Genomic DNA, 13,039 nt, shown 5'->3' with positions numbered 1-13,039 from the left:
TCATTTATCTGCTTTGGGACCAGACAGAATGACAGTCCTTTAGCAAGAAGAGCAAGTTCCTTGTCAGAAAGGGGAGTCGAGGACAGTAATGACTGAGGCGTACTGGTCTGTGCGTAGCTGAACATTGTCCACTGTCGGTGCAAGAAAGCCAGGTTGTTGCACGTTCTCAGTGTCTCTAGGTGATATATATATATATCTCAGCTGGATAGTACAGTGGTAACGCTCACTGACTACGACACAGGAGATCGGGGTTCGAATCCCGGTCGGGGCAAAACATCATCCAGTAAGGGTCCTTAGGCAAAAACCCCTCATGATATATCAGCCTACCTCAGGAATGAGTGAAAACATAACTGATAGAGTCATACCGGCTCAGACGTCGCCCGGGTCAACAAGGTCTGCGTCAGTTGCTAGGGAACCAGGGCAAACTGATGAGAAATGGGCTACTGGAACAAGACATCGATGGACGAGGACAGAAAATACGGATTTGCTGGAATGCTACTATACAAGCAATCCCAGAGAGAGGGGATACATGCAGCGAATGTGGGACCATTGGATGCTTCGAAACCCACAATCAAGGCTAACAAAGAAACAGCTATTAGCCCAGTGTTCCAACATCCATAATCGAAATCTGCTATCACAACTAGAGATTAATGAAATACAACAACGATGCTACGGCAAGGGGGAGCCAGGAAGACAGGTCAGCGGGGAGATGTCATCATCCCCACAACCAGAGACTGGGTACCAAGCCCCAACAGCTAACAGCCTCAACACAAGAGCTGCTGACCTGAGAAGGAAGATCGTGACCCAACTGGAAACCTGGAGCCCCCGACGAATACCGAAGCTGAGTTGCCAAGTACCTTCAGAAGATCTACTAGTAGATGTGAATGCTGCTCTGAAGACAATCTCCACAAGAACCATCACTGAGACCAACAAGCTGATACACAGTACAGCAACAGTAATCATGGAGATGCTTGGACACAAGGTGGGCTCGGGACATAACAAACAGTATCCACCATGGAAGAGACGATTAGAGGCCAAGATAAAGGCAGCAAGGAAAGAAGTTAGCCAGCTAGCTGAACTACAGAAAGGGAACATGGTGAATAAAGGGGCGCCCCAGAAGTACAACTCACTCTCCATACCAGAGGCACTCGAAACTGCCAAACAGCGATTAACAGCTCTGGCCACCCGGTTGAAAAGATACACCAAGGAAGGAGAGGCCAGGAGAATAAACAAGCTGTTCTCCACTGAACCAGCTGAACCAAGGTGTACTCTCAATGGCAGGGGAACAACAACCGGCCAGACCCACCAAGAGCTGAGGTGGAAAAATACTGGAAAGACATATGGGAAAGAAAGGCATCATACAACACCGATGCCCAATGGTTAGTGGACCTAAGAGCTGACCACAGCAACCTCCCAGAACAAGAACCAGTAACCATCTCAATGGCAGACGTCCAAGAAAGAGTGTCAAAGATGAAGAGCTGGACAGCACCAGGCCCCGATATGATCCATACGTACTGGCTGAAGAAGCTAACTGCACTCCATGAACGCCTAGCAGCACAGATGAACCAGCTGCTGCTGAGGGATGGGACCCACCCAGAATGGCTAACCCAAGGCAGGACAGTCCTAATCATGAAGGACCCCCAGAAGGGACCCATCCCATCCAACTAACAGCCAATTACCTGTCTCTGCACAACATGGAAGGCCCTGTCAGGCATCATTGCGGCAAAAATGAGTAAGCATGTGGCTCAATACATGAGCGAAGCACAGAAAGGAATTGGCAGTAACACCAGAGGAGCCAAGCACCAGCTACTGGTCGATAGAACAGTCGCCCGAGACTGTAAGAAGAGACAGACCAACCTGTGCACTGCCTGGATTGACTACAAGAAAGCCTACGACTCAATGCCACACACATGGATACTGGAATGTCTGGAACTGTATAAGATCCACAGGAACCTAAGGACCTTCATACAGAACTCAATGGAAATGTGGAAGACAACCCTAGAGGCCAACTCAAAACCCATTGCCCAAGTCAACATCAAGTGCGGCATATACCAAGGAGATGCGCTATCACCACTGCTGTTCTGCATAGGCCTGAACCCCCTCAGTCAGATCATCACGAAGAGCGGCTATGGGTACCGATTCCGTAGTGGGGCAACAATCAGCCACCTGCTCTACATGGATGACATCAAGCTGTATGCCAGGAACGAGCGAGAAATAGACTCGCTGATCCACACCACCCGGATCTACAGCGATGACATAGGGATGTAATTCGGATTGGACAAGTGTGGCCGGATGGTCTCAAAGAGAGGCAAGATGATCCGGACTGAAGGGATTGACCTACCAGAGGGCAACATAGGTGATATCCAAGACAGCTACAAGTACCTTGGCATCCCACAGGCTAATGGAAACCATGAAGAGGCCACAAGGAAGTCAACCACAGCCAAATACCTCCAAAGAGTAAGGCAGGTCCTGAAAAGTCAGCTGAATGGTAAGAACAAGGTCCGAGCCATCAACATGTACGCACTACCAGTCATCAGATACCCCGCTGGTATCATAAACTGGCCAAAGGAGGAGATAGAAGCCACAGATATCAAGACTAGAAAGCTCCTCACCATGCATGGAGGGTTCCACCCCAAGTCCAGCACCCTGAGACTATACACTAAGCGGAAAGAGGGAGGCCGAGGGCTAGTGAGCGTCAAGACCACGGTCCAGGATGAAACATCGAAAATCCGAGAATACATCAGAAAGATGGCCCCAAAGGATGAACTGCTAAGTGAATGTCTCAGGCAGCAGAACCCTGATGAGAGTGCAGAGGAGGAGGAGGAACAGACAACCTGGAGAGACAAACCCCTACATGGCATGTACCACCGTCAGATAGAGGAAGTGGCTGATATCAAGAAATCCTACCAGTGGCTGAATAATGCAGGACTGACAGACAGCACAAAGGCACTAATCATGGCAGCACAAGAACAGGCCATAAGCACAAGAGCCATAGAGGCCAGGATCTACCAGAGTAGATCAGACCCAAGATGCAGACTGTGCAAAGAAGCCCCTGAAACAGTCCAGCACATAGTAGCAGGGTGTAAGATGCTAGCTGGATCAGCGTACATGGAGAGGCACAACCAAGTGGCTGGGATAGTATACAGGAACATCTGCAACCAGTATGGAATAGAAATACCCAAGTCCCAATGGGCCATACCACAGAAGGTGGCTGAGAACAACAGGGCCAAGATTCTGTGGGACTTCAGCTTCCAGACTGACAAACAGATCCTGACTAACCAACCGGACATAGTGGTGGTGGACAAAGAGCAGAAGAGGGTGGTGGTGATTGATGTGGCGATCCCAGCTGACGCCAACATCAGGAAGAAGGAACATGAGAAACTTGAGAAGTATCAAGGGTTGAAAGAGCAGCTGGAATGGATGTGGAAGGTCAAGGGTTGCGTGGTCCCCATGGTAGTGGGGGCACTTGGGGCAGTAACCCCCAAACTGGGAGAGTGGCTCCAGCAAATCCCAGGAACAACATCTGAAGCCTCAGTCCAGAAGAGCGCAGTCCTAGGAACATCGAAGATACTGCGCAGAACCCTCAAACTCCCAGGCCTCTGGTAGAGGACCCGAGCTTGAGGATGACATGGATACCACCCCCCCCGCCGGGGGTGAGAAGGAGATTTTTTTTTTTTTATAAACCCCAATATAATATATGCATACAGGGGTTTCATTAAGAGCCGGCGCCCGGTGCAAAATCTGGCCATGATCAGCCTGGCACCGATTACTTTTCAAAGTTCCTCAACCAACAATGCTAGCAGATTTCCTATTTTCCAAGACCTTTTCTTTCCTATGGTTATCAGTGGTTATTTTCACGTTCTTTTACGCTTTTGTGTTTGTGTACTCGTGGCGACTTTATGGTCTTGACCTTCAAATCACATCAGCTACACTGTACGAAAGCTTGGGGCTGATTGACTGCTTGTTGGGGCAATGTTGGGGCACCAGAAAGCTCGCTTCTGATTTGCTACAGTTAAAAATGAAGTTTTGCTAATAAGGAGCATGCACGCATGCAGGAGGCAGCGCCAGCTTTTGGCAGATAAAGGACAGAAAAATAAAGTGACTTACTGAGCTGGGGTTTAAATATATTCTCCAGAGCACAGAGAATCGGTTTATTAGTGATTACCAGAACAAACTGGTGTGTTATGAGAAACCCAGAGCGACACAGCTGTGTGCTGTACTGAACTAACTATGCTAACGCTACACAGAGCAGTGAGGACAAACACCCACATTGTACTGGATAAACAGATTACAGTATTATCACACAGTGTGGTTTTCACTCAACAACTCACTTTAAAAACACTTAAGGATATTGTTTACTACAAGCAGCAGTAGTAGGAGCCTGTGGCAATGGTGGAAATGAAATTTATGGCTCCATTTATTATCATATTTACTGGTTTGTCTTTCCGCTCTAAATTACATAAAGAATGTGAAACTTTTAATATTTTACCCAATTATGGATTGTACGTCACCTTGGCTCCAGAAGTACCAAAGAAAAGGTGATAGGACCAGCCAACCTTGTCCAGATTGTTTTTATTTGTATAGCACTTTTAACAATAAACATTGTCGCAAAGCAGCTTTACAGAATTTGAACAACTGAAAATATGAACTAATTTTATCCCTAATCTATCCCCAATAAGCACGTCTGTGGCGACGGTGGCAAGGAAAAACTCCCTCAGACGACATGAGGAAGAAACCTTGAGAGGAACCAGACTCAAAAGGGAACCCATCCCCATCCGGGCAACAACAGACAACATGACTAAAAAAATTAACAGTCCTAATATAAAATCAGCTTCATTGATGCTATAAACCCCCCACCGATGGAAACCCGAGCGCAAAACCATTCACAACAACCGTAGTCCCAAAGTCAGCAAGTTAACTACAGTCCCCAGCCACAAAAGCACCACTGCAAGAGTCCAGATTCTTTCCAAGTTTGGCAAGAAAGGTGCCCAAATGAGGAGAGATCGGTAAACAAATAACTATTCGTATGAAAGCGTAATGACCATACAGTGGGGCAAAAAAGTATTTAGTCAGCCACCAATTGTGCAAGTTCTCCCACTTAAAAAGATGAGCGAGGCCTGTAATTTTCAACATTGGTACACTTCAACTATGAGAGACAGAATGGGGGAAAGAATCCAGGAAATCACATTGTAGGATTTTTAATGAATTGGTAAATTCTTCGGTAAAATAAGTATTTGGTCACCTACAAACAAGCAAGATTTCTGGCTCTCACAGACCTGTAACTTCTTCCTTAAGAGGCTCCTCTGTCCTCCACTCGTTACCTGTGTTAATGGCACCTGTTTGAACTCGTTATCAGTATAAAATACACCTGTCCACAACCTCAGTCACACTCCAAACTCCATTATGGCCAAGACCAAAGAGCTGTCAAAGGACACCAGAAACAAAATTGTAGACCTGCACCAGGCTGGGAAGACTGAATCTGCAATAGGCAAGCAGCTTGGTGTGAAGAAATCAACTGTGGGAGCAATTATTAGAAAATGGAAGACATACAAGACCACTGATAATCTCCCTCGATCTGGGGCTCCACGCAAGATCTCAACCCGTGGGGTCAAAATGATCACAAGAACGGTGAGCAAAAATCCCAGAACCACATGGGGGGACCTAGTGAATGACCTGCAGAGAGCTGGGACCAAAGTAACAAAGGCTACCATCAGTAACACACTACGCCACCAGGGACTCAAATCCTGCAGTGCCAGACATGTCCCTCTGCTTAAGCCAGTACATGTCCAGGCCCATCTGAAGTTTGCTAGAGAGCATTTGGATGATCCAGAAGAGGATTGGGAGAATGTCATATGGTCAGATGAAACAAAAATATAACTTTTTGGTAAAAACTCAACTTGTCGTGTTTGGAGGAGAAAGAATGCTGAGTTGCATCCAAAGAACACCATACCTACTGTGAAGCATGGGGGTGGAAACATCATGCTTTGGGGCTGTTTTTCTCCAAAGGGACCAGGACGACTGATCCGTGTAAAGCATAGGTGGCCAACCCGCGGCTCGCGAGCCGCATGCGGCTCTTTGCCTGGTGTCATGCGGCTCTCACCTTCACGTCCAAGTTGGTGTTCGTTTGTGGTTTTATGTGCGTTTTCGCTTCACTGCAGTTAATTACGGTTATTTTATTAAAGGTGCTTCGCTTGGTTTCATTACGGTATTTTCACATCATGACAAATGCGCAGGTGCGTTTGGGCGCGCAAGCCTGAGTAGTGGGTGAGTGCGCATTCAGTTTTGATGCCTTGAGTGAGAGTAGAGTATACTGTAAGTGTAAATAGTCATGAGAACACAGAACACATTGAATGAGAAGGCGTGTCCAAACTTTTGGCATGTAGTGTATATACATTATGTATTTGTTCATTTGTTTTCCAGTTATCAATTTGTGTGTGCGTGTGTGTTCTTCTTTCAAAAATTTGAGCATTGTATTATATTTTATCTATATTTGCACTTGCACTGATCACTGTTCCCAGTGCCTATGGAGCTTGTACTGTTTGAGGAAATTAAATTAGCACTTTGTAATTTCCATTTTCCGACTGACTGTATTTATTTGAATACTTATTTATTTGAATGCAGGTCTTGTGCAGGTCATGCAATTGAGAATTCAAGCTGAATCAAAATGGCTTTTGCATTTTCGATGTTAAACAGGTAACTCCAAAATGCACTAGAATACAGGAAATTGCATCTAAGAAATCCAAAATTTTTCGGGGGAGGCCCCCCGGAACCCCCCCAATGGGGGGAATTCCCACATGTAAACAATGTCTGCCTTTGTGCCCCACCTACAATTTTCTTCACCAGTCGCCACTGTTGAAAATGACTGGCCTGTGGTCTTGGTACTGCAGTAAATGTATCATTATCATGTTGGTGTGGGGCATTGGTTAAGTTGGTGTGTGACATCAGTGTGGCTGTGTGTGTGTGTGTCCGCACGCGCAGAAGGAAGGGTAATATTTGTGTGCCCATGTTCATGTGCCGATGTGGCTCTTTGCCGTAACACAGTAAGAATTGTGGCTCTTGGGCTCCGACTGGTTGGCCACCCCTGGTGTAAAGGAAAGAATGAATGGGGCCATGTATCGTGAGATTTTGAGTGAAAACCTCCTTCCATCAGCAAGGCCATTGAAGATGAAGCATGGCTGGGTCTTTAAGTATGACAGTAATCCCAAACACACCGCCTGGGCAACAAAGGAGTGGCTTCGTAAGAAGCATTTCAAGGTCCTGGAGTGGCCTAGCCAGTCGCCAGATCTCAACCCCATAGAAAATCTTGGAGGGAGTTGAAAGTCCATGTTGCCCAGCGACAGCCCCAAAACATCACTGCTCTAGAGGAGATCTGCATGGAGGAATGGGCCAAAATACCAGCAAATGTGTGTGAAAACCTTGTGAAGACTTACAGAAAACGTTTGACCTCTGTCATTGCCAACAAAGGGTATATAACAAAGTACTGAGATGAACTTTTGTTATTGACCAAATACTTATTTTCCACCATAATTTGCAAATATTATGGCTTTAAAAATCAGACAATGTGATTTTCTGGATTTTTTTTCTCATTTTGTCTCTCATAGTTGAGGTATACCTATGATGAAAATTACAGGCCTCTCATCTTTTTAAGTGGGAGAACTTGCACAGTTGGTGACTGACTAAATACTTTTTTGCCCCACTGTACATCTTGAACATTATGAATTTCCAGTTGGTCTTCCAATGCAAAATGCTAACTTCGGTCAAGTTGAGTCTTTCCATAACTGTTTCACGCCGTGACACTCTGTGTGACGAATTAAAAACTAGGGCCAATGGCCTCATCTGAAATGATGTCAGTGCTAGCACTCAAACACAAGACATTTGGATAAGATTAAATAAGATATTATCTTATCTAATAAGTGTCAGAAATGGCGAGCTGAGGTGAAGTGAGGACCCAAGATCAGACTCAAGACCGGCAGTGTACAAAAGGAAACTTCTTTAATGAAGTAACTCAGGCAGAGTTGTAGTACAGGGCAGAGGTACAATAGGGCTCAGGCAAAATCAGTGGTCAAAGAACGGGCCAAGAGGTCAAAACACAGAAGAGCAGGCAGGTACGGTCAGGGACAAAAACAGGACAGAAACATCTTCACAAAAACTGAAGAAAACAGGGACAAGGGGAACCCAGGCAGAGGAAGCAAAAAACACAATCCAGAAGAACAGGCAGGTAAAACAGGGGCAAAAACTGGACAGAAAACTAGACAAAAAAAAAACAAAAACCACGGAACAATACAGGCAGGGGGGAATCGAGAAGTCACAATACCAAAGGGCTGTAGTGAGGTTAGGAAAGTCTGCAAGAGAAAGTCTGGCAACTGGAGTAGCTCCAAACAGCTCTTAAGAAGGCCCTGGCTGATGGGAGGGGAGTGGTAGCAGGTGTGGGAGTGCCACTTCAGGGAAGATGGCCTCCAGCAGGGCAGGACTGAATTCCTGTCCCGGATCCGGCCTGGAAGTCCCACAAACTCAGGCATGGATGGACTGGACCGGACTGTGACAATAAGAAGGTTAAAGTAAATGAAAATGAGGATACTTGTAGTTCAGAACTGGATTCCAAATCTGCTCGTGGTGGGAATGGACATCTATTTGTGTCTCCTTGTTAAGTGTTTTTTTTTTTTACTAATCATTCAGTAGTCATGGTGAATAGGCATTAGATAAAAATTAAATATTAATTTAATTTAACAGGTTTAGATAATGGGCGGCACGGTGGTGTAGTGGTTAGCGCTGTCGCCTCACAGCAAGAAGGTCCGGTTTCGAGCCCCGTGGCCGGCAAGGGCCTTTCTGTGCGGAGTTTGCATGTTCTCCCCGTGTCCGCGTGGGTTTCCTCCGGGTGCTCCGGTTTCCCCCACAGTCCAAAGACATGCAGGTTAGGTTAACTGGTGACTCTAAATTGATCATAGGTGTGAATGGTTGTCTGTGTCTATGTGTCAGCCCTGTGATGACCTGGCGACTTGTCCAGGGTGTACCCCGCCTTTCGCCCGTAGTCAGCTGGGATAGGCTCCAGCTTGCCTGCGACCCTGTAGAACAGGATAAAGTGGCTAGAGATAATGAGATGAGAATGAGATGAGAGGTTTAGATAATAATTCATGTTTTACATACGGTATAGGCTGACATTCCAACTACATGTGTAGGCTATTAATTACACTAGCATGTTATTATTTTGGTTTATGTTATGCCATACACTCAGGTTCATGCACAAATTGATTATAAACACCCATAAAATAGCAATAAAAATGGTCATTATCAGCAGTGAAAATGGGGCCTAGAATACACCAGATTGCACCACAGAGCATTTAACAATTGAAAATTGAAAATGATACCCCCTCTCGCACGCTCCCCTGCTGCACCAGGTGTGGGTATCACACGCATTGCTCCACCCCCAGCGGGAGGGGGGATACCCCTCCCGCACCCTGTGTGTGTTTCTTATACTGTACTTCATTTTACAGGGGCACACCAGCCCTACCTACAGCAGTAATGTCTCTTATATTTGTAAGAGCTTCACATGTGGTTGAAATCTGTGTCCATCAAAAAGTGTCCTCTCCAAAAAACCACAAGGATTGCAGTTATTACAGTTACCAATACAAACACTGCTGCACAGTACTTGAAATTACACAGTACTTTGTACTTACAGTCACATACATTTCACCAATTTTACTTTGTATATCTCACTCTTGGGGATAAGAAAGTGGGTCAGTTTTCGAACCACACTATATGCCGTCTTCTCACCAAAAGTAACATGCCTAGTATATGACCTGTATCTCTGAAATTCTGTGCAGTTAATCTCCATCTCAAAAGGTAATGTTTGGCAGCAGAGAAACACAAAAATCTGAGGTTTTATTTTGGACTATTGTGGACATGAAAAGCATACCCTGATTGTGAAACAGCTGTCATCTTAAACATCATGAGGTAGTCACCTGGAATGCCTTTCTTTTAACATGTGCCTTGTCAAAAGTTAAACAGTGGAATTATTTGCCTTCTGAATGTGTGTGAGACCATCAGTTGTGCTGTGTCAAGGTAGTGTTGGTATACAGTAAACAGCCTGATTCGACAACTGTAGTAATCCATCATCATGTCAAGAGCTGCTCAACTGAGTAAAGAGAAACAACAATCCATCATTACTTTATGACATGAAGGCCAGTCAATCCAGAAAATTGCAAGAATTTTGAAGATATCCTCAAGTGCAGTTGCAACAACCATCAAATGCTATGATGAAATTGGCTTTCATTGAGGACCGTCCCAGGAAAGGAAGACCAAGATTGCCTCTGCTGTAATGGATAAGTGTATTAGTTACCAAACTCAGAAACTGCCAATTAACAGCACTTCAGACCCTACATGAATGCTTCACGAAGTTCAAGTAGCAGACATCAATTGTACAGAAAAGCTTGCATTAATCAGGCCTTCATGACTGAATTGCTGCAAAGAAACCACAATGGAAAGATACCAATAAGACAGTATTACTTAGGCCAAGAAACACATGGAATGGACCAGTGGAAGTTTGTACTTTCTTCTGATGAGTCCAAATCTGGCATTTCTGGTTCCAACCACCATGTCTTTGTGAGATGGAGAACAAGGGGAACGGATGGTATCTACATGTGTGGTTCCCACCATGAAGCATGAAGGAGGAGGTGTGACTGTTGACTTAGCTGGTGACAAAATTGAAGGCACGCTTAACCAGCATCACTACCACAGCATTCTGCAAAAACATGCCATCTCATCTGTTTCACACGCCAGGCTATGAAAGGACTATTTATGAGAAGGTGTGTCCAGAAATTTGACTGGTACTAATTTTATATAAAATATTTCCTTGGCCCTGAATATCAATATATTGTCATGTCTTCGCATGCCTGATGCAGCTCGAGAGGCTGCTCTCATCCACGCACATGGAGCATGTCGAGTGCACCCTTGGGACTAATTCATTATTGGAAACACCTGTTGCTGATTTGAGTGGAATCACATGCTTATTAAAGGACACTAGCAACAGAGGGATGGTGCAAAGTATTATTGTCACATTTGTTATTTCTCTGGTCATGTGTCCTAGACCTCTGTTTAATGACTGTGTAATGACTGTTTCTGTTTTGTTAATTTTTGTTACTATGACCTTGCCTCATGTTTTGTATATAGCGCACCTGTAAAAAACACACCTCCTTGCGTTTACATCCTTCTGCTACCCTCATCTCTGACAGAATAAATTTGCCTCAACAGTGGATGTGCTGGGAAGGTACAGGCATGCCACGCAATCCCACGCTAATATGTTACTGAAGCTGGGATCTGTGATTTTTCTTTGGTTGCTAGGGCTGAACATTCCAGCAGCATATGATGGGGTAGAACAGCTGCTCAAGGGATTCTTGTTGCAGTGCTGCCTCTTTTATGAGGACTTGCAGCCCAAACCTCTGGAGTGCTTGTGGGTTGGCTGTATGATTTATTGGCTCATTGGACCAATGAGACCTGGTCAGAACACAGCACCCATGCCTCTGGAGCTTCAAAGTTATTTGGCAAAAAGCTCAAGTCCTGGTTCCAGGCTTCCAGGAAGGAGGACCCCCATAATTTTTTTTTTTTTTTGGGGGGGCTGATACCCAGGAGGCTGACAGGGCAGCCTCCTCTCCACTGATCGCTCCAAAGGCTGACAGGGTGGCTTCTGCTCCAGATTTCAGCAGGGGAAAGTTCTTAGTTCCGCTGCCTGGCCTCAAAGATGTCATTACTCAAATGCTGGAGCCCATACCAAGATCCAAGTCCATGCCTATGCTCACGGCGCTGCCCATGCCAAGATCCAAGCCCATGTCCATGCTCATGCTAACACCAGAGTCCATGCAAAGATCCAAGCCCAGAGTCATGTCTGAGTCCATGCCGATGCCCGAGTCCATGCCCATGCCCAAGTCCAAAGTCATGCCTGAGTCTATGCCCATGCTCAAGCTCATATCTAAGCCTGGATCCATGCTCAGTCTGAAGTCCAGGTCCATATCTAGTCCAGGGCCCTCGTCTGAGGCCCAAGTCCATGTCTAGTCTGGGACCCTTGTCCAGGCCCATGTCTGAGTCTATGCCAAAGCCTGAGTCTATGCCAAAGCCTAAGTCTACGCCCAAGCCCAAAACCTTTCCTGAATCTATGTCAGAGTCCACACCCAAGCCTGTGTTTATGCCCGAGCCCTGACCATCCTCATACAACTATTTAAGGCTCAACCAGAACCCAAGCCTCCACCTAAACCTAGGTTCTGTCAGGACCACTTTCTTCAAGGAACTTATTTACATTGCAATATTTGCAATAAGCTATATTTGGCAGGTGGCCCTGTTCTGGGACCTCCCTGCCCTTCCATGTGCATATATGGAAAGCCTTGGGGCAGGGAGAGCACACCTCCCTGCCCAACCATGTGCCTACATAGAAAGGCTAAAGCAGAGAGAGACGCAGCAACCCCCCCAAAATAGGGTACAGATTAAGGTCAGAATATGGGACATCCTTGCCCTTCCACCTGCTTATGTGGAAACCCTTGAGAGAAACCTGCCTACATGGAAAGCCTTTAGGCAGGGAGAACACCTCCCTGCCCTTCCATGTGCCTGCATGGAATGGCTAAAGCAGGGATGGCAGCAGCAGCGGAAATGGCATGGATTAAGGGACCTCCCTGCCCTTCCACATACCTACATGGAAAGCCTTGAGGCAGGCAGAGCACCTTTCTTCCTTTCCATGTGTGTCTGCATGGAACGGCTAAAGCAGGGAGGGCAGCAGCAGCGGAAGTGGCATGGATTAGGGGACTTCCCTGCCCTTCCATGTACCTACATGGAAAGCCTTGAGGCAGGGAGAGCACCTCCCTGCCCTTACATGTGCCTGCATGGAATGGCTAAAGCAGGGAGGGTGGCAGTAATGGAAATGGTGTGGATAGAGGGGTGTTCCCAGTATGCAGTGATTATTATCGAACAGAAGTGGTCTGAGGAAGGACAATCAGTGAACTACAGAAGAGCACCTGTAGCACAACTGCTGAAAAGTTAATGCTGGCTAGATAGAAAG

General features: G+C 46.0%; 1 protein-coding gene across 15 annotated transcripts in view; it reads right to left on the bottom strand.

The window, feature by feature from the left end:
- LOC132885199 (sodium- and chloride-dependent GABA transporter 2-like) overlaps positions 1-13,039 on the bottom strand; it is a 124,732-nt gene that overhangs the window by 24,575 nt on the left and 87,118 nt on the right. For 2 of the 15 annotated variants that reach the window (XM_060919586.1, XM_060919588.1), the window contains exon 14: positions 7,683-8,536. The exons of 11 other annotated variants lie outside the window; for them this stretch is intronic. In XM_060919586.1, the coding sequence (XP_060775569.1) occupies positions 8,441-8,536 (96 nt within the window). In that variant the 3' untranslated portion in view covers positions 7,683-8,440. Of the gene's footprint in view, positions 1-7,682; positions 8,537-9,269; positions 10,311-13,039 lie in introns of those variants that run through there. 2 more of the 15 variants (XM_060919578.1, XM_060919580.1) reach the window with 2 other exon arrangements.

Source organism: Neoarius graeffei, chromosome 4 (genome assembly GCF_027579695.1).
Source record: "Neoarius graeffei isolate fNeoGra1 chromosome 4, fNeoGra1.pri, whole genome shotgun sequence".
NCBI lineage: Eukaryota > Metazoa > Chordata > Actinopteri > Siluriformes > Ariidae > Neoarius > Neoarius graeffei.
Note: the sequence above shows the minus strand (reverse complement) of the source record. Positions and strands in the feature narration are given on the sequence as shown.